The sequence below is a fragment of the Danio rerio genome, chromosome 21 (assembly GCF_049306965.1).
Source record: "Danio rerio strain Tuebingen ecotype United States chromosome 21, GRCz12tu, whole genome shotgun sequence".
Classification (NCBI taxonomy): domain Eukaryota; kingdom Metazoa; phylum Chordata; class Actinopteri; order Cypriniformes; family Danionidae; genus Danio; species Danio rerio.
This window is the reverse complement of record NC_133196.1, coordinates 26,226,084-26,247,817: the sequence shown is the minus strand read 5'-3', so window position 1 is coordinate 26,247,817 and position 21,734 is coordinate 26,226,084. Positions and strand designations below refer to the sequence as shown.

The following is a 21,734-nucleotide window of genomic DNA, read 5'->3' as shown; positions in this document are numbered from 1 at the left end:
TGTATTGAATGTCTCAATTGATTCGTTTGAGTAGATCATGTGACTTTGACAACAGCAACAACCTCTGAATTAAAATCCACTCACAGTGAAGGTCACATGACGGTAGCGTGCATTTGTAAGTTAGACTGATTTACCATTGAATTCTATGGTGGATAGGATGCTCAGATCAATTAATGTTGACTATATAAATGTTTTATTTTAATAAAACTAATTTTTATTTTGTTTTAATTTATTGTAATTTATATTATTATTTTAAAGTGTTTAATTTAATTTAATTTAAAAAATGTAATTATATTTAATTTATATTTAAATAAAATTTTATCTAAATGACTTTAAAACATTCTCATATGGCACTGGCCAGAAAAATATGACCTTTTATAATGCATAATAGGGTCTCTTTAAAACCACCAAGTGAGTGTTATTCCGCTCAACGAGCCCAGACTGTCACTTTGCAGTTGGGTTTTCCCTTCAGTTGGGATAACCGCCTCATACTGCTGTGTGTACATCTGGCATGCTTCACGTATATTTGCATGTGTTTAAGCAGGCTCTGTGTGGTCTGATGAGCATTGCTCACACAGATGCTCGGCTCAGTGCAGGATCCTGAGTGGAAGATGAAGCTAGATGAAGATATTCCTGCGGGACAAGCTCCATGCAGCCTCTCCCCATGCTTCTCCTGCCAATTAACTCTCACTGGTGCAATGTGTGTGTGTGTGTGTGCATGTGTGTGTGTGTGCACACTAAAACATCTGCCTGTGTGGCCGGTGTAACTACACAGCCTTATTATAGACGAATTCTTCGCACAATCTGTGTCTGTGATAAGAGCCTGTGATTTTATCAGTGGCTGCCGGCTGACAGCGCAAAAGAGATGATGTCATCGTGCTTCAGAGCCCTTATCGGTGGGATTATTATGCAGCGTTGAAGGCAAAATGTGTGTGTTAGAGCTGCATGATTTATTTGAGGAAGGTAATCTTAACCTACAATTGAAGTCAGAATTATTTGCCCCCCTTTGATTTTTTTTTCCTTTTTTAAATATTTCCCAAATTATGTTTAACAGAACAAGGAAATTTTCACAGTTTGTCTGACAATTATTTATGTCAATTAGTTATTATAAACGAGTTATTCAAACTATTATGTTTAGAAATGTGCTGAAAAAAATCTCTCCATTTTACAGAAATTGGGGAAAAAATAAAAAGGGGGCTAATAATTCAGGGCGGCTAATAATTCAGACTTCAACTATATTTAATCAGATTTTTTTTGCCAAACTTGATACATTTTAATTATGTGGCATTAGTAACCCCTTATTATTATTATTGTTATTATTATTATTATTATTATTATTATTATTATTATTATTATTATTATTATTATTATTATTTTATTTTTTTATTATTATTTTATTATTTTATTATTATTTTTATTTTATTTTTTAATAGAAAAATCTGTTTTATGATTAGTCACATTTGTGACTGCTGGGGTCATGTGTATACTAAATAATTTCTGCAGTCCTCAAAAAATTCTACTTACACATTTGTTTAATCACATTTTAGGTTTATGGCTATACTTTAAAAACCTTAAATTGCTCTGTATTTTTCTTTTTTTTTTTTTTTTTTGCATTTAATTACACATTGTAAAACCTACACCTTTATGTACCTTTGAAAAAAACTAATTAAAAACATTTTTGAATAATTTTACCTTCTGAGAACTTCCTGATGCTTTAAATGCCGTTTATATGGATTAATGGAAGTTGAAAGCAGTGTGCTTGCTACTATTGTATTTTTGTCTTATTAGTTCAGTAAAATCACTGTCTATTGAGACTATAATCCTCCTTTTTTCTGTGTTCTAAATAATAAGAGTACTTCCATTACAGAAATGGCTCTGCCATCTTGGTTTCTGTCTGTTCCTGCGGGGAGCTCATTCTCTCATTGAGTGTGATTCAACATGATCACACTAATTTTAATTTGGCTAATTATTATTTTTAATTAATGAATTAATAAAAAAAATGACTAGAGTTACATTTTTAAAAAGTAACTCAAATATTCGTACTTATTTATTTATTTTTTTATTTATGCGTTACTTTATTTGTTACTTAGAAAAGTAATATTATTACGTAACTCACATTACTTGTAATGGATTACCACCAACACTGGTGGTAAAACTAATACATTTTAACCTTGTTGGGACTTTAAAAAAAGAAAAAAAAACTGAGGAAAACACCTCATATTCAATTTATTTTAATTCAATTTATTTCTAAAGCACTTTAAAACAACACAGTTGACCAAAGTGCTGACAACAAAGAGTAAAACAAACTTTAAAATAGAAATAAATAAACATAAAATGTCAACATCTCACGCTGTGCTAAAAGCCAAGTTGAACAAGTGGGTTTTAAGAAGAGATTTAAAAACAGTAATGGAAGAGGCTTGTCTAATGTACGACGGCAGCTCATTCCACAGTTTTGGTGCAGCCACAGCAAAAGCCCAATCCGCTCTGAGCTTTCGACTGGTCCTGGGCACACCCAGGAAGAGCTGGTCGGCTGACCTGAGCGAACGAGAAGTTGTGTAGGGACAGAGAAGCTCAGAGAAGTAAAGGGGTGCAGCACCATTTAGACACTTAAAAACAAATAAAAGTAACAGAATTGTCATATATCAAACAGAATAAAGTATTTTGAAAATATAAGAATGCAGACTGTCCCCTTTGAGGGCTGGATTTAGGAATAGTGCTGGGGAAATAAAATCTGTAGCCAGTATAGTATGAAAATCATTACTTTTATCGGAAGTCCCCATTAAGATATCTATACTAGTGTGTGGGAGCAGGTGATCGTTCTGCGAATTCAACAGCTCTATTTCAGGACTCTGAAACTCTCTGTTTGCCTGTGTGTTTGCTGGAGTAATAAAAGCACACAATTATGAAGACACAGAGCTCTCGCTGTAATGGGGTTCAGTTAAAAGCTCTCGAGTGCTTCGCTCACTGAAGAAATGACCTCTGTTATGGCCACACCAGTAAACACAACCTGCTAAAGCTTTCTGTTATTCACATTAAGTGTTTTTTTGAGTCTAGCTGGACTGTGTAGTACCACATCACTATTGTGTCAGTGCTTGATTGGGTTTGTTTTGTTTATGTGTTTGGTTTTTTGGCATTTGATTCAATTTAACCATCGCTTTGACCACTTTTACCAATTAAACAAAGCTTTATCACATACAGTATATTGTTTCATGTGGTAATGTGTTTTTTAGTGATGATATAGTTTTAAAAGAATTTACTGCTTTCATTTAGGATATAATATTGATTATTGATTAGTATTAATCTGACTAAAGATTTGTATGCTAAAAAACTGCTGTAAAACGTACAGTATTGCTGACAATTTCTTTGCCAGTAATACTATAAACTTTCAAGTGCATTTACAGGTATAGTTTTACAGCACAATTATAATTATTAATTTACACTGCGCTTGTAAATTTGACAGTATTACTGACAATTTTTACAGTATTACTGGCAAAATTTGCAAGCACACTGTCAATTAACGATTATAACTGTGCTGTAGTTTTATAGCACAATTGTAATTGTTTATTTACTGTACACTTGTAAACTTTTACAATATTACTTGCAACCAAAATTGCCAGTATTACTGTACATTTTATACCACCTTAAAGTGTACTATTTCGAGATTGTGTTTTTATAAAAGAAATCCTAAAACAAATCTACACTGGTTTCTTTAAAGGATATTCAACATTAACACACCCTTTTTTGGGTGATGGGGGACACTTTAGTTTAAGAATCAGTTCTCACTATGAACTAATGATTGCCACTCCCTATTATTAGGCAAGGCAATGCAGTTATTTTTATATAGCACATTTCATACACAGTGGCAATTCTAAGTGCTTTACATAAACAAGAATAAAAAAGACAAATATAAGAAAAAAGAAAAAACAATTAATAAAAAAGATCAAAAACAGACAAAAACAGATGAAATTTTTTAAAACAGGTTAGACACAAGGAAGGCACAATAGTGTGATCAGTCGGACGTGGCGCGTTGCTCATTCAGTAAAGGCACAGCCAAACAGATGTGTTGTCAGTCTTGATTTGAATATGCCTTATGTTAAAGCACATCTGATCATTTCGGGAAGCTGATTCCAGTAGCAAGGGGTATAGCAGCTGAAAGCCGATTCACCCTGCTTTGACTGAACTCTTGGAATTTCTAGTTGATCCTAAAGATCTGAGTGATCTATTAGGTTTGTATTCAGTGAGCATATCTGTAATGTATTGAGGTCCTAGGCCATTTAGTAGTTTATAGACTAGTAGTAATACTTTAAAATCTATTCTAAATGTTACTTGGAGCCAGTGTAAAGACCTGAGGATTGGTGTGATGTGCTCTGATATTCTGCTTCTGGCCGCAGTATTCTGGATGAGCTGCAACTGTCTGACTGTTTTGAGAAGTCCATTACAGTAATCCACCCTGCTGCTGATGAAAGCATGAACAAGTTTCTCTTTAGTCCTCACTGGAAACAAAGCATCCTTTCTTGCAATGTTCTTGCAATTCTTGCAATGTTTTTGATATGATAGTATGCTGATTTACTAACTGCTTTGACATGACTACTGAAACCCAGATCTGACTCCAGAGTCACACCAAGATTCTTGACCTTATTTTTTGTTGTTTGTTTTTTTAGTGCTATAGGTACACATTCACCTTGAGAACCTCATCTCTGTTCCCAAACGCAGTGACTTCAGTTTTCTCTTTGTATAAATGTAGAAAGTTTTGGCACATCCAATTGTTAATTTCATCAATGAATTGGCAGATGGTGTCAATGGAGCTGTAGTCATTAGGCAGTAATGCTAGGTAGATCTGAGTGTCATCAGCAAAGCTGTGGTAGGTGATTTGGTTCTTTCTCATTATTTGGCTCAGAGGGAGCATGTAAAGGTTGAGCAGGAGAGGTGCCAGAATCAAGCCTTGCGGGACTCCACATGTTATGGGCATCCACCTCGACCTATGGTCACCTATACTGACATAGTAACCTCTCACTTCAAGGTAAGATCTGAACCATTTGAGGACCATGCCAGACAGCCCAACCCAGTTTTCCAGCCTATCCAGAAGTATGCTGTGATCGACCGTGTCAAATGCAGCATTGAGATCAAGCAATATCAGCACTGTTAGTTTGCCTGAATCTGTATTTAGGCGAATATCATTGATTATCTTTATAACATAGCTCTCTGTACTGTTATGTGATGTGGTCTGAAACCAGATTGAAAATTGTCTAAACATCCCTTGAAGCTTAAGAACTTGTTTACAATTTTTTCAATGATTTTGGCAATGAAAGGAAGATTTGAGATTGGCCTGTAATTGCTCAATAAGGTGTTGTCCAGGTTGCTCTTTTTAAGAGGCGTTTAGCAACTGCAGTTTTAAATGAGTTTGAAAAAATCCCTGAGAGAAGTGAAGCATTTACCGCTTTTAGAAGATCCATTTCTAAACAGTTAAACACCGTTTTGAAGAATGATGTGGGGAGTGTGTCAAGACTGCAGGTTGATGTTTTCATAATTTGTACAATCTCTTCTAAGATTTTACCATTAATTGCCATGAAATCAGACATAATGTCTGATTTCTTAAGTTGTGCTTGAGCTTTGCTGGTGTTGACACAACTTGGCTGATGGGATGAGCTGATTGCCTTTCTGATATTATTAATCTTATCAGTAAAGAAAGAGAGTAGAGTTGTTTATTGGGAATCCTACTGGGGGGGTTTGTGAGTCTCTCCACTGTTGCAAAGAGAGTACAAGCATTATTTAGGTTGCTGTTTAAAGGGCTTGAAAAGAAAGTCTGCCTAGCAGTGTTTATTTTCACATTAAAAGCATGTAGACTTTCTTTATAGATATTATAATAGACTACTAGTTTTGACTTCCCCCACATACGCTCAGCTTTTCATCATCTTTACCACTGTTGAACTTGTGCAAGGTCCTTTCTGTCTGCCAGTCCTCTCCCTGAATTCAACAGGAGCAATGTCATCTATGACATTCCTAACTTTAGAGTTAGACAAATAAAAGAGAGAATCAACAGAGTCTGCAGACATACTTGGTGCTAGCGTAATGGCCTTTATAAACTGCTTACTAGTATTCTCATTTATGCATCTCTTTGGTAGGGACAGACCTGTCTTGAGTGATCAGTATATCAAAGAAAATACAGAAATGATCAGATAGTATGATATCCTTAACAACAGTCGAGGAAATGTGTAAACCCTTAGTAATAAGTAGATCAAGAGTGTGTCTACGATTGTGTGTGGGTCCTTGAACATGCTGGGTCAGATCAAACGTGTTAAAAACAGTCATAAGTTCTTATTAATATGTTGGCTGTTTGTTATAAAGTACATCTTCTGCATGATCTTATTCTACACCTCTAATCCTGCTTACTATCTAAACGCAACTACTACCTTAATAACTATTAATAAGCATCATATTAGGATGCTTTATTGAGGTAAAAGTTAAATTATTGGTACATAAATATTGATAATGTACTTTGTTATAAAATGAAGTGTGACCCGCTTTTTCAACCACAAACAGAAAACCTTTTACCTAAGTTGAACTTTCATTTGCACAACAAATGTTTTTTTTTTTCTTCTAAAAATGCAATCTTTTGAAAATAAGTTTCAATATTTTGACGTATTATTATTGGCAAATATTTTGTTAATTAAATATTTTGAAATATCATTAACAACATTTTTTTTTGTTAATTAAATATTTTGATGTATTACTATCATTATTACCGTTTTTGTGCTTGTTTAAAAATGTTATGTATTAATTTTGATTCATTCACACTGTAATGACTTACATTTACCAGAAACAATAAGGCAGTATTTGAATTTCTTTTTATTAAATTAAGTTAAAATCTATAATTACTACATATAATTACTACCTCACGCACACACTATTTTTTTATTTGAAGCATTACTTACTTGACATCATCGCAGCCTATCAGACTAAGTCCGTCTAAGACTAAAGTAAAATGATCAAGATAACCTGTGGGTGCAGAAAAGGACAGCCATAAATATTGTGCTCATTCTCTAATGCTCACCGTACTAGATGGAGCAGGGATCTTCAATCTGGTCAAACATATTCTCAGTGATTTGTACACACAGCAGGTGTTGGGCAGTTGCTTTCTCCCTCCATTTGGCGAGCTGTGGCAGGCATTTAGCTAATGTCAAGTGGATTCGCCTGAATGTTTTGCCACTAATGGGAATGTTGATTGAAAAGCAAAGGCAAACTTTGACGTCCATATCAATTAGCTGCTTTCAGTGGCTGTGAAACATGAGATGATCACAGATGAGGGTGTCTTCTCACTCCATTTAAGACACATGCGTCCTTCTTATTAGCCTGTGCCTTTAGCATTCATTATGTGTGAGTGTGTGTGTGTGTGTGTGTGTGTGTGTGTGTGTGTGTGTGTGTGTGTGTGTGTGTGTGTGTGTGTGTGTGTGTGTGTGTGTGTGTGTGTGTGTGTGTGTGTGTGTGTGTGTGTGTGTGTGTGTTTAATCAACATCACAGGTCAGCAGCGTGTCAGAGTGTAAGACTGGCAGCATATGGAGGTGTGTTTTGCACAGATGTCTTTACGGCTGGTCTCAGAAATGTTGCCTTCAGCAGTGTGGTCATGTGCTACTGGATATTAGGGGGTTCTTTTCAAAAGCTGCAGATATTTAAGTTTTAATTAAGTGCAGTTATGGGTGAAATGGCTTGTAAGATCATTTGCCACATGTGACTTCTTTGTTTTAATTTTTGGATTTTGCTTTTGTAACTTTCAAAACAAAAAGGAAATAATATGGTTGCCAAATCCATATAAAAAGAGAAAACATGAGCAAGATGTATGTCTGGCCTTTATTTTCATGAATTAAATGTGTTCTTTTCTGTGTAATTTTCTGTATTTTAACATTACATTAGTATCACAAGCATTCTTCTAGATCAGGGGTTCTCAACCTTTTACAAGCTGGGCCCCCCTAAAGCTGGTTCATTGCAGTTTGCAGTTGTGTATATATATATACAAACTAAATACAACCTTAGGTTTTATACGTTTGCAGCCTGTGCAACTACCGTCTCTCATAAAAATGAATTTGGATGATTAAATTTTCTGCATTTTTCGCATCCGTAGCAAATATTTTGAGGGGTGTTTTTGACCATTTTGAGCCACCAATGACGAATATGAAAAAACAAATATGACAGTTTCGGATTCAGTCAGGGTGCAAGGCCTTTTCTAGCAAGAAACATTTGTAGCATAATTATTTTGTCGTAAGAAACAAAACAGTTCCACCTTTGCTGAAAGTTCAAAAAGTTTCACTTCACAATACAGCCAAATAAATCTATTAGCATTGGTCATGCATGAATCTAATTCTAAATACTTGACAGTTTAGTCAAGGAGCAAAGATAAATAATTTCTACTTCTAAGAGATCTCGATTGTATACAGTCTGAGCACACACGCAATGTTGAGAGGACTTGCAGTTCATTTGAAAAATTCAAGAGCTTGCATATCCAGTTTTTGCAGCTAACGTACATGACTGCGCTCTCGTGTTAAAATAAATCTCGTGGTTTTTTTCTCCCATCCTGTAGCCTGTAATAAATTGCACCATTACTATTAATTTACTGTAGCATCATGGGACATAGGAAAAAGGTGGATCATCTTTATTTCTATGTTTTGAATGTTTGATGCAGTTTTACAGTTTCTAAGCTCCTGGTTAAGTCAATTTTGCTCAGCTTTTACAGATAAAATGGTTAGCAATGTAAACAACACAGGCTCATTGTGAATGCAAACCATGTATTTACTTCTATCTATTTAATATAGATAAATCAATGACACCATTTATATTCTGCTATTAGCAGTGAGTCTTTTGTAAAATAATAATAATAATAATAATATTTTTAAAATAGATAAAGCACCTTTTCACCTGTCTGCATCATTCACACATGACATATTAAACATGCTGTAGTAGTTCCTAACAGCTTTTTTGAATTGCACTGTGCTGGTTTTCATTGTTTTTTGCTTGACTGATGTTTTCGACTACACTTTCGCATTCTGAATCTATTGGAGTGTATCTTGCAGAGTCTTGTGCTTGAAATGACTTTCTAAAATTGAGTCATTTAACTTATAAGACACTACCATACCTTTCTCAGTGAAAGGATGCGGCTGACAGGCCATCCGCTGCATAAAACAAATGCTGGCTAAGTTTGCGTTTCATTCCGCTGTGGTGACCGCTGACTAATAAAGGGACGAAGCTGAACAGAAAATGAATGAATGAAGACACTACCACACCTTGCGTTTTTTTCAATACTAAAGTGCAGTTGATGTGAAAAATTCTTAGGAGTAGCAATATTGTACAACCGTCTTCCATAAAGAGCACATTTTTTATTGACACTGTCATTGTGTGTATATGCTAATATATCATTTTTACAATTTTTGATTCCCTGATTTAAACAGATGTGGCAAATTAAATAAATGATAAAATCCCCAGTTAATTGAGCTAAATGTAAGAGTTTTTGGTTAATAACTTAATATTATGAGTACTTGAACTTGTGAAACTTCCCATTGGTACTTTGTAAAAATATATATTTTAATGAACATTTTCCATATTTTGTGATTCACAAGTGTTTTCCGTTTATTTACAATTGTGAATTGCATTATGGGATGTTGCTCTCTGCTCTGTCGACTCGTGATGTTGAAAATTCAACTCTACAGTTTAACAAAGGGACTTTTATTGACATTTTAGTTGTTTGAAATAATATAATGTAAAATAAATAATATAGAGAGGAATAAGTCTGGTAAATAACGTACTAGCTGTTTATTAGAAGGTTTTGTAGCATAATATACAATACCAACCTAGACAATAGATCACTTTAAATGATTGAAATTGTTAAATAAAAATCACTTTTTTTAACTTTTAAAAGGTTTTAAACGCATAAATAAACAAGTAAAAAATAAAAAATAAAATTAAAAGATGAATCACAAAATTTGGAAAACTGATTATGTTACGATATTTTTTTACAGTGTTGTCAATGAAAGTCTGTAATCTGATTTTTTTTTTTTTTATGAAGCACTTTTATGTGACCTTTGTGGCTGTCCTTAAAGTAAATGCTATTAATGTTCAAGATAATACAGAAAAAGAAAGCATAAAAAAAGCATGTGCAGATTAGTATTATTATCAGACCAATCCAAATCAAGAAAAGTGAAACAAGTTTTTTTTTATTCTTTGTATTCTGTGGTTTCAGTAAGCGTCACAGTCTGACATTTAGAGGCATGTATAATAAATGCTCAGCTTCAGAAAGGTTCAGTCCAGGTCTCTGTAAGTGCACAGATATGGTCAAATCCATCTCTTCTGTGTTCCTGGAAAGCACAGTGTTCCTGTGATGTATGTGCTAATGTGTCAGAGTGCTGTCTTAAATATTTGAACACGTTTGAGACGAATCCGTTTTTCCCTGGTGTTCCTCTGTCATCCTTTGCTAAATCAGACAGCATTGTGATTAAAAAGTTAAAGAGTAGCCACCAAAATAATTTCATGAGACCTGATACATTTATTTTTGCATGTACTTTTGTAATGGATTTTATGGAAATATAATCAACACAGCAAGTTACTAATATTTTTTATGTTTCACTGTGAAATATAGTTATCCCATGCATGGATGTATGGAGCTGCATGTTCACCAAAATGAGATAATCTTCTTGTTGTAATAGACCGGGCGGATAGGAGGCGAAAATTGTCACAAAAGTTGCTGATGAAAGTGAATCGTGATTTAGAAATAAAGAAAAATAAACTTTAAAATATTTACAAAGTATTTACAAACTTGTTCAGCTAAATCAAGACAATTATCTGAAGAAAATCTGCCAATAACGCAATGCAACCTACTCCTACAGCTACTCACTTAGAAGGGTTTGAGGCCTTTTTATATTATTGGCCCTGCCTATGGGTTAATCCATTCTACAATACAAAATCCATTCTAAAATACCAAAAAATACATAAGACATTAAACAAAAGTATAAGTTAATGCAAGTAAATAGATTATTTGGGTACATTTACATTCTTTGGGAACGTTGATTAATGTCCACAGTCCCTTGTTGTGAATTAAATTAACTTAAACTATATTTATGTCTGTTAGCAATGTTTTAATGATGATTAATAACAATAATACAAAAAATATACATTTAAATATACATTTATTTGTATATATTGCACAGATTTTATATACGTATTATTCCGCTGTGGCGACCCCGGATTAATACAGGGACTAAGCGGAAAAGAAAATGAATGAATGAACTACTACTACTACTACTACTACTACTACTACTACTGGAACTAGTACTTCTACTACTACTACTACTACTACTACTAATACTACTACTACTACTACTACTACTAATAATAATAATAATAATAATAGCATAATTACCATTAATGCAAGTATAATAGTATATTAATGCAAATATAAAGCATATTAAATTACTTATTTAATAATTGGTAACAATTTTTTGATGGTGTATTTGAGTATTAGTTAATATTTGCTGATGCTGCTCCTTCAACAGACATTTAACTGATTATAAGAACTTTGCAAGTACATGTCAACTTACACTAACCCCAACCCAAACCCCAACCCTAACCCAACCTAACAGTCTACTTATAATCTAATGAGAATTACAGTAGTTGGCATGTAGATGCTATGTAACTTCAATTCAACTAACGGACCATCAAAATAATGTGTGACCAACTAATTTGTTTGTCTATTTTTGTTTGTTTGTTTGCTTATTTGTTTACTGTACTTTTTTTAATTATTCTTTTTTAAAATTTAATTAATGTTTGCCTGGATTCATATCCCCCACCATTGCCTAGTGTGGAAAAGTTCGATTTTGATCTAATTTTGAGCCTTTCACATAATAAACAGCTAGATAAATTGTAAAAAAAAAAAAAAAAAACATGGTAACACTTTAAAATAGCTACACATTCTGAACCATTTATTAAGCTTTAGCTAATAGGGAATTAATTATCTGCTAAGCATTAACTCTACATTAATAAGCATTAGTATGCAGTTTATAACTGCAGCTACAAATGCTCTATTCTTGATTTATAACCACGTTTATAATGTGCTTAATAATTGTGCTTTCATACTTTGTTAACGATTTATTTTTCATTGCTAAATGAAGTATTACATTATTTACAAACTAGTTATTTAAGAATACTTGGTGGTTTTTAAGATTATTCCTAATGAGTTAGTAAATGATTAATAAACTATTTAATTCCACGTTTATATATCGTATTATTCAGGCACATACTAATACTAACTTAGCTTTATTAACTCAACTTCATCCAATTTTGTGACCTAATCTTAAGTGAGAACTAATATTGCTTCATAAATCCCTTATAAATGACAAATAAAGGCTAAAAAGGAAACAAGAACATAAACAACAATATTCATTCTTATTAGTTTGAAGATATCAAACTGTACACAAATCAAACTGTATCAAATGAAAAACAAATCTTTGCAACCTAATCTAAAATAAAATTGCTGTACAGTTTAAACATTTCATCTCATTATATTGTTAAATTATTGTATTGTTCTTGTTATCCAATAGTTTGTCGTATTTTGACACTCCTGTTGTTCAGCAATATTTAAACTTTATAAAAGTTATACTTTTTAAAAAGATTGCAAAGATTATTGGTCATTTGATATTCTGCCTTCTAAATAAAGCATTTAATAATAAAGCATTTAATAACATACATAGTAACCATGACTATATGCCTGAATAATAGGATGTATAAACGTTAATTTCAATATTTTATTAATCATTTACTAACCTTTTATGATGTATCTTAAAAACCACCAACTACTCGTGAATACAAATGGTTTGTAAATAATGCAATACTTAATTTAGCAATGAAAAATAAATCATTAACAAAGTATGAAAATACAATTATTAAGCCCATTATAAATGTGGTTATAAGTCAAGAATAGAGTATTTGTAGCTGCAGTTAGAAACTGCTTACTAACGTCTATTAATGTAGAGTTAATGCTTAACAGAAAATGAATTCACTAGATGCTGATGCTTAGTAAATGATTTATGGTGTGTAGTTATTATAAAGTGTTACCAAATATATTTATATTTATATAAAAAACACACCCCTTCGCCTCCCCAACCTGATTTACATACACTGAAAGATTTTCCCTCTTAAATTACCTTTGGAGGAAAACTGGCCATGGAGCTGCAGCAGAATTATTTACAATGAGAGTAATGGCTGCCAGAGAGCTCACACACTGTATACCGAGAGCTCATAAATGCCCACATATGCATGCAGGAGGGAGATCCTCTCATTCACAATGACTCCAATGGCCTCCTGAACTCCTGTGGCACCCATTAGCAATGAGTCATGGTTCAGCCAGGACTGTAAAAGACACATAAATCACAGGGCATAATATTGCTATAAACGAACCTGCCTGATTTATTCCAGTGGGCTAATGGAGAACTGATTTTTTTTTTACCATGGCTTTTCTGTGTCTCAGCTCCTCCGACGTTCACGGATACGCCGCCGCAGTATGTAGAGGCCAAAGAGGGTGGCAGCATCACTCTAAGCTGCACAGCGTTCGGCAATCCCAAACCTTCAGTCAGCTGGCTGAGAGAGGGCAACCCCGTACAGGACAGCACCAAGTACAAGGTGAGCAAACTGATCTCCTATAGATAAAGATCAGCTGGTCATGTGGTATAGGGGAGATTCTAATGGTGACATTTTTTTTTGTTTGTTTGGTGGTTTCCATGACTCTGTGATGTGTACTCAAAATCATAAAAAATTAAATAAAATTACAGTGATATCATGTTTGTGTACGCTGTAAGCAAAGCAGTGCAGCATTTAATAACACCACTTAAAGTCCACATGAAATGAAAACTGCTCTCTGTTTTTTATTTGTATTTTTTTTATAATTGTGACGGAGTTTCTAGTTATTACAACCTTTGAGACACCTTCTCCTGTTTATTGTCATAGCGTAGAGTATACTCGGACATTCTTTTTGAATTAGGAAATGTCATAACTCAATTAAAACTTACGAATAAATATCATATTAGGAATGAACAATAAAATAAACAACTATTTCATTAGTTTAATTTCTAAACGTTCAAATCACACAAAATCACCTCTAGAAATTCACCCCTCCCCAGGAGAATCGTCAGTCCATAGCAGATATATATATATTTATCGAGGATTTGAAGGATCGTGACACCTTTAATAATATACTGTGTAAAAAAATACAATATGCATCAAATTTTTATTTATTTATTTATGTAACTACACATGATTTTTAAGACAATGCAAAGCAAAGTTGATCTTAAATAATGCACTCCTTCAGATCCGAGTCAAGCTTGTATTGGCGGAGAAAATCCGACAGTGAAATAGACATCACAGACAGAGGCTGTGTTCAGAATCCAGAGCCTTGACAGATAAATAAGTACTACATGTTTGTATTATTGACTTTGGGAAAAGAAAACATTGCGCTGTTATCCACTCGCTTTCTCTCCACCAAGACAGCTCTGTGTGTGTGTGTGTGTGTCTAATAAAGATAACAGAGCTTTGGTTGCTGGTTTAGGACCTAGAGTACGAATGTCTGTGTGAAGTCACTGAATCATGTCTAAATATCAGATGTGTGTCAATATTTGCTGTATTTGAGAAATAAATACTAAATAAAAAGCCAATAGATAGTGTAAATGTTAAAAAGTTGCAAATAATTGAATGTTTAATTGGACAACAGACACATTCAAAAGCATTTTAACTACAATGATTTTTTTTTAAATGAATATTTCACTTTTATCATTTAAACATACAACATAGGTGCTTTTGAAAACACTATTGGTTGGGTTCAGTGAAGGAGGAGGGTTGCTCAGTCAGTCAGTCAGTCAGTCAGTCAGTCAATCATTCAAACAGTCAGTCAACAGCAGGCCTCTGGTGGAAAAAGAGCAGGCACGAATGGCACTTGCGAAAGAAATTGGACATCTCAAAAAACGGTCACAGCAGCCTCTGGTAGAAGAAGAGCAGGTGCAAATGGCACTCACAAAAGAAAATTGAGATCTCAAAAAACGTGTACAGCAGCCTCTGGTGGATTTGCGAAAACAAAAACTGCAAAACATTAGCCCCTGTGTCGTATTTGGTGCTCTCCAGAAATGTATATAGTGGTACATTTTCAGAATGACTGACCCCGCTGGGATTTGCTTATTGTGCTGTATCCATTGGTCAATAAAGTTGTAGGTGACCTGAAAGCTGAGTTTCTTGTTTATTTTACCACCCTGATTACACAATTTATAGTCACACTTTACAATAAGGTTTATTAGTTAATGTTAATTAATGCATTTACTAACATGAACAAACAATGAACAATACATTTACTACAGTATTTAGTCATAATAGTAAACGTTAGTTAATGAAAATACAGTTGTTCATTGTTAGTTCATGTTAACTCATGGTGCATTAACTAATGTTAACAAGCACGGATTTGGATGTTCATCGTAATGCATTAGTAAATGTTCAATTATGATTAATAAATGCTGTACATGTGTTGTTCATAAATAGTTCATAATAGTAAATTCATTAACTAATGAACCTTATTGTAAAGTGCTACCCAATTTCTTTGTCTTTGCATACTATTAGCCTAAATAAACTGCAGATTAACTGTAAAATGTTATTAAATAAGATAGGTAAAGCTTAACATTAAATAAATCAATTTGCAATGCTTCATTAATTGTTACAACAAAGTCAAAATAAATAGCTCATAAGAATAATATACAGTGCTAAGCTGAAATAAGTACACCCTTTACAAATCTAGCTTTTAAATTTATATTTTTAATAGGAAGCTATACAATTATGTATTTGCGCATATACATTGGATTAGTCAGAACTGAAGCCAAATCTGGAGTTTATCTAAATAACTTACGATAACGGTCCAAACACTAATAGACCCACATGTATATGTTATAGAAAATACTAAATACAGATTTTTTATTTTTTTTTAAAGGAAAAGTCAACAGAGGAATATTCTTTTTTTTATTTATTAGAAATTTTGTATGATATATTGTATTTTTCAATATTTTGCTTGAATTTAATTGTATAATCTTTCAATTTCTAAATATGTTTGGTGACTAAAATATTAAATTCACCATAATACATTGCCTATATTGACTGAGAAATGGATTAAAAAATGTTTATTTTCAAAATGGGGTGTACTCAATTGTGCTGATCACTGTATAAATATTTTTTAAAATTCTGCCTCTTTTAGTATAGGCTAATGAGAGAAAGGACAACATAATTCTATAATGTGACAGGGATGCTTGACAACAGATTGAGGATCCTTTTGGCAGGTTTATTTAGAAGAATGGTTGGACAAGGTCAATACAGGAACAAACAGAAGTATATGGCCAATCCAGAGTCTTAATCGAAATAACAGCGATAGATCAGAAGGCAGGCAGCATACAACGTAAGCAAACAAAACATAGAAAGGTCTAAACATGAAAGGCAAGGGAAAATGCATCGTAATGTTCACAATCAGTTTACAAGACTCAGCACATATGTGTGTGTGAGTGCTCTATAAATAGTCCATGAATCAGTCTATGAGCAGCAGTGTGTGTTGCATGACTGGATCTGTAGTTCATTTTAAGTCAGTATTGTAGTTCTTGTGAATGTTCTCCAGCGATCTATGGTGGTTATATCGATGGTGGTCGTGATAAATACAAATGCAAAATGCTTTTTTTTTTCAGATCAAAATGTGCATGTGTTGTAAGGATTTGCAGGGTGTTTCCTAATGTGCATGTGTTGTGAGGATTTGTAGCTCATTTTCTATTTGTGTTTATGTTGTGAGAATTTGCAACATATGTGCATTTAAACCAATTAAGATGTTTTCTTAATTTTCTGGGTTTTTTTTTTCATGTTGAGCTCTCTCAGCCACTGTGTAAACATGTTCAAAATTGTATTCCTTTTTTGCTGTGGTTTTGGGGAACATGATGTGACAGCCATCGTGGTAAGGATAATTAAAGAGTTCCTACAGTGTTTGATTGATATCCTTCTCTTCAAAAATACAGGATGGCAGTTGCCCCACTGTGAGAGCTCAGAATGTTTGATGACTGTGGAAATGACAGGTCATAGGCACTTTGACAACTCCGTCCTCTATCTTTATTTCTTGCTGTCTCTTTCTGTCCAATTTGCTATAGTCACGGTCCCAAATCTGGCCCTCCATGAGGTTATCACTGCCCGCCACCACAATTCAATAGCTGCTTCTGTGTTTTTAAACAGAGGTTAAGAAATGTTCTCTATTAAGTTTATCATTTTTATGTTTTTACCAGCCTCTTGTCTAAAGGTGGCCTTCAAGCTAAGCAATTTGAGTATGCCTGCTGTACGGGTTTAAACTGTCACATTGGAGAAATCAAGCTACAGTTTTAACACAGTAATTGCACGGCCTGTAGGAACAACTAATTAATCCCCCTCAGCCCTGTCATATTCCCTAGTTGTTTAACACTAGCCCTCTGTCCATCTCGATGCTTATAACTATGCTCATTTAAACTATGTGTCGTGAAGGTGTCCCTTGGGCGTGTTATGTCCATAGTACTGTGTAATTAGGAGCCAAATAAACCATCCAAGTATTTCAACACTAATGGAATTCCTCGACTTGACTGACGTCTTTTATTTTTTATCAAATGAGTTGTCTTTGAAACGAAACAGATTCCTGGATTCTCTTGTTCAACCCAGAGCCTAAATACAGGCTCTTTTCTCAGAAGCAATCCATTGACCGTGTCTCCGGCTAGCCAAAAAATAAACCTAACTATCAAACACTTACTGAATATAAACCATCTGCCCACTAAAAACTAAACGGAGAGATTCCTTCAGGAACGGATGGCTTAGTTCTCGGTCTGAAAAGGGTTTGATTTACAAGAGCCCATTGAGAGATCTCCATCTTCTCACACATAGCAGAGTAATGACAGCCTGTCAGCGACGAGCTTTACTCTGTGATTGAACACTTTTGAAGTAGGGTGAGATAACATCAGGAGAGGAACAACAGTATTCATTGCTTGTTAATTTAAAGGATGCCAAAGTCTTTGTTCAGTTAAAATAGAGAACTGTTTTGACTGATATGGCCTATAATGTTTTGTAAAGGAAGGAGGACAACTTCTGGATATGCCTGCCATGTGTGTAAACCATGATTCTGGGGTGGGTTAGTACAGTGTAATTGTACAAAATGATCTAGGTATAAGGACTGTACTGTGCATACTGTTCTTAAAAGCTGAAATGATGTAAGAAATATGCTATAATCCACATGCTGTATACAGAAAATAATCACCTGCCTTATATGATGTCGGTCAATGATTGTTCAACCTACTGTAACAGGCCATGGACTCTACAAGATCCATGAAAAGGCACTTTTCCGCTGCATGTAATGGTGTGATTTGGTTTTGTACAGCTTACTTTTGAGAGCTTTTCCAATATGTTCTGCAGTAACTTGTGCTTTGTTTAGTGCCACCTTGGGTAAAGTTTCAAGCAAGCCATACCAATACCAAAATGAAAAAATATAAAGTCGGGTCTATACCAGGGATGGGCAAACTTGATCCTTGAAGGCCGGTGTCCCTGCAGAGTTTTGTTCCAACACTAGTCAAACACACCTGAACATGCTAATCAGTGTCTTTAAGATCACAAGAAATCTATAATCAGGTGTGTTTGATTAAGGTTGGAGATAAACTGTGCAGGACACCGGCCCTCCAGGACCGAGTTTGCCCACTCCTGGTCTATACTCTATATAGGGCCCTGGGCCCTGCAAGACAGGGCTGTAACATGAAGAGGACGTAGCTTGTAGTATAGGCATAACTGGAAGTTATGGAGACCCACATGTCAAAACTATGTTGTCGGCAAGATGACGCTGTATTCATCAGTAATTAACATCTACACCTACTCCACACCTAAACCCAACCATCACAGTTATTATCTTCTACATCTACCACAACCCTAAACCCAACCATTATAGTTATTAATGTCTACACCTTTCCCAACCTTAACCCAACCATCATAGTTATTAACATCTACTTGTACAGTTTCCCCAACTCTAAACCCAACCATTACTGCTTTTAACATCTACACCTACTCCACTGTGCACGTACAGCCATCAGCCATGGGTTAAGAAGGCTTTGATATTTGACATGCTCGTCATTGTACTGTTACTTGCAACCACAGAGGGCGACACTGAGTTGGCTAACTTTTACGACAAAACTGACGAAGAAGTCAGTGTGTGAATTTGATGATTGAATATTATATCAAATCAATAGGTTGTGGATAAATTTGGAACGCATGAAAACAATTGCTAAAAATGTCAGCTGGAAAGTATTTCCGCCATCTTGCCAACAACATCTCGTTGTGGCATCTTGCATGGTTTAATGGGATCTCTATAACTGCAAGTTTTTACTCTACTACAAGTTACGCCCCTTCCATGTTCTGCCTCTGACTTGCAGTCCACTGACAGATACAGTTGAAAATATACACACCGCTTATCACTAATTGGCCCAAGAGAATTGAGATAAGCTACCAGGGTCACTGGATTTATGAAAAGAGGTACCAAATCCACTAAATTTAAATAGTCAGTGGCCAGGTTGTACTGTTGGTTCTCCCAATTAAGTCATATTTATATTAGCCCAATGAAAAATTAAAACAAATTCCAAGAGAGCTGTTTGGGATGACTTAAAATTCATTTGTTTCAAAAGTCAATACAGTAGAGCAAAACTAAAGCAAAGTTAACAGAGTCGTGCCTTACCATGCTATAGAAAAGCAATTAACGTGTCCTATTGTATCGCAGATGTTAGCAGCAGATTCTGATTCTGTAGGTTGCCAGATGGATCACCCGCTTCGAATGTTATCACTCGATTGAATGGGTGTTCTCAGTGGTTATCAACTGATAGATTTGGGCCAGTAGGGGCTTCTGCACCTAATGGTAGACTCAGAAGGCTGTTATCATCCATTCACATGGTTAATCAGCTATACTAATAGAAAGACCAGATCTGTTTTTACATTACTGTGGGGTTTAGGGTTGGGGTAGATGTTAATAATATACAATTATTGGGAAATTTAGTAGATAATATAAATAATTCTTGTTAACTTCAGGCTGCAGCCATATCTGATCTATAGCTATTAACCATGTGGTTGTATGATAACAGCCTTCTGAGCCTACCAGTAGATGCAGAAGGCCCATACTGGGCTATACATAATCTATCAGATGATAACCACTGATATAGTATTTTCAATCAAGTGATAACATTTGAATCGGCTTTAAAATTTTGTGACTTTTTAAATTAAATTTTGTGACTTGTGCAACAAGCATTAAAATTTTGTGACTTGTGCAACAGCATTAAAATTTTGTGACTTGTGCAACAGCAGCCATTCTTTTCGCTCAGACCAGATGTGAAAATCTTTTTTTTTTTTTTTTTTTTTTTTTGCTGTAGTCAATCAATGAGCCTTAAAAGCCCAACTGTTTGTGATTTGTTCTTTTTTGAGCACTTTTTGTAATCTTACCTCTGTGACCAGGAGCAGCCTGCAAATCTTTAAACTCATTAGTGTGCATAATAAAGTTAATTGGGCAGAATAAAGTAATATTACAGGGAAGATAAACTGACTCTTTGTTGTTCACAGTATCATGTATTTTATGAGTTCAAACATTTTGAAATTATTTAGATAATGTGTGCTTTTGGAGGGCCAATGTCCTGCAGATATTAGTTCCATCCAGCTCAAAAACTAAACATCTCAAAAAGACACTCCGTCTTCCTCTACACCCTCAGAAATAAAGGCACAATAACTTTTATACCTTTCAGGTACACTTTTGTACCATAAATGTACATACAGTATGTATACCTAAAAAGTACAATTGTGTACTTCATAGTATTTTAAAAGTACAAAAGTATACCCTAAAGGTACAAAAATATTCCTTTAAGGTACCAATGTGCACCTGTATGGAGGTACAGCCACAATGACATCTTTTGTACCTTCATTTCTAAAAGTGTAAGTTTTGCACTTTCATGAAGTATTGTTACTTCATCTACCAGGTAAAAGTTCACTTGTTCACACTGTTCAGGATCCACTGGAAAGTGCACTGAGTGCAGAAGTCCTCTCTGAAAGGGTGTGTGGTCTCATGGACTTAATGAACTCAAGCACAGAGCCAAAAAACCCAAGTGCATATAAAATATGCCATAGGGGATTGGGACATAGATGTCCCAAATGGCATACTTCACATGCACTTGAAGGTGAGCTTGATGCTAATTTTTATCCAGCAGTCAAAGTAGCTTTTCATCACAGGATTTGGGACTTTAAGGTACTCTTTTTTTAAGGGTGACATTTGGGATTGACTCTGAGTCTTATGAGTTTTATCAGCTGGGTCACAGTTTGAAGCTAAAAACCTGCACATTCTGCAGGACAGTTGCCCTCCAGGAAAAGGTTTAGACACTCCTGGCTTAGATTATCTGATTGGTCGAGATTTCTTTGCAGAATCATGGATAGTCTTGTTTTTCATCTGCAATTCAACCATGAAAACATGTCGATGGCTTTAATAAAAGCATTGAGGCATACCTGTAGATTTGTGTCTTTAAAGATTTTGCTCATGGATTTAGAACAACATGACGGTGAGGAATTAATAACAAAATGTTCATGTTTGGGTGAATGTTTGCTTTTGAATCCCAATTATTAATAACAGTCAAGCAGCCCTTTATTGACAACTAGAAATATCGTCAAAT

General features: G+C 34.5%; 1 protein-coding gene across 29 annotated transcripts in view; it reads left to right on the top strand.

Moving 5' to 3' along the window:
- The window catches only part of igsf9bb (immunoglobulin superfamily, member 9Bb), a 176,272-nt gene that overhangs the window by 65,178 nt on the left and 89,360 nt on the right, over positions 1–21,734 (top strand). For all 29 annotated transcript variants that reach the window (XR_012396799.1, XR_012396798.1, XR_012396797.1 and 26 more), the window contains exon 4: positions 13,505–13,656. Coding sequence is in view for 24 of the 29 variants with exons in the window: in XM_073935367.1 (XP_073791468.1) it covers positions 13,505–13,656 (152 nt within the window). In the remaining 5 variants the exon portion in view is untranslated. The remainder of the gene's footprint in view (positions 1–13,504; positions 13,657–21,734) is intronic.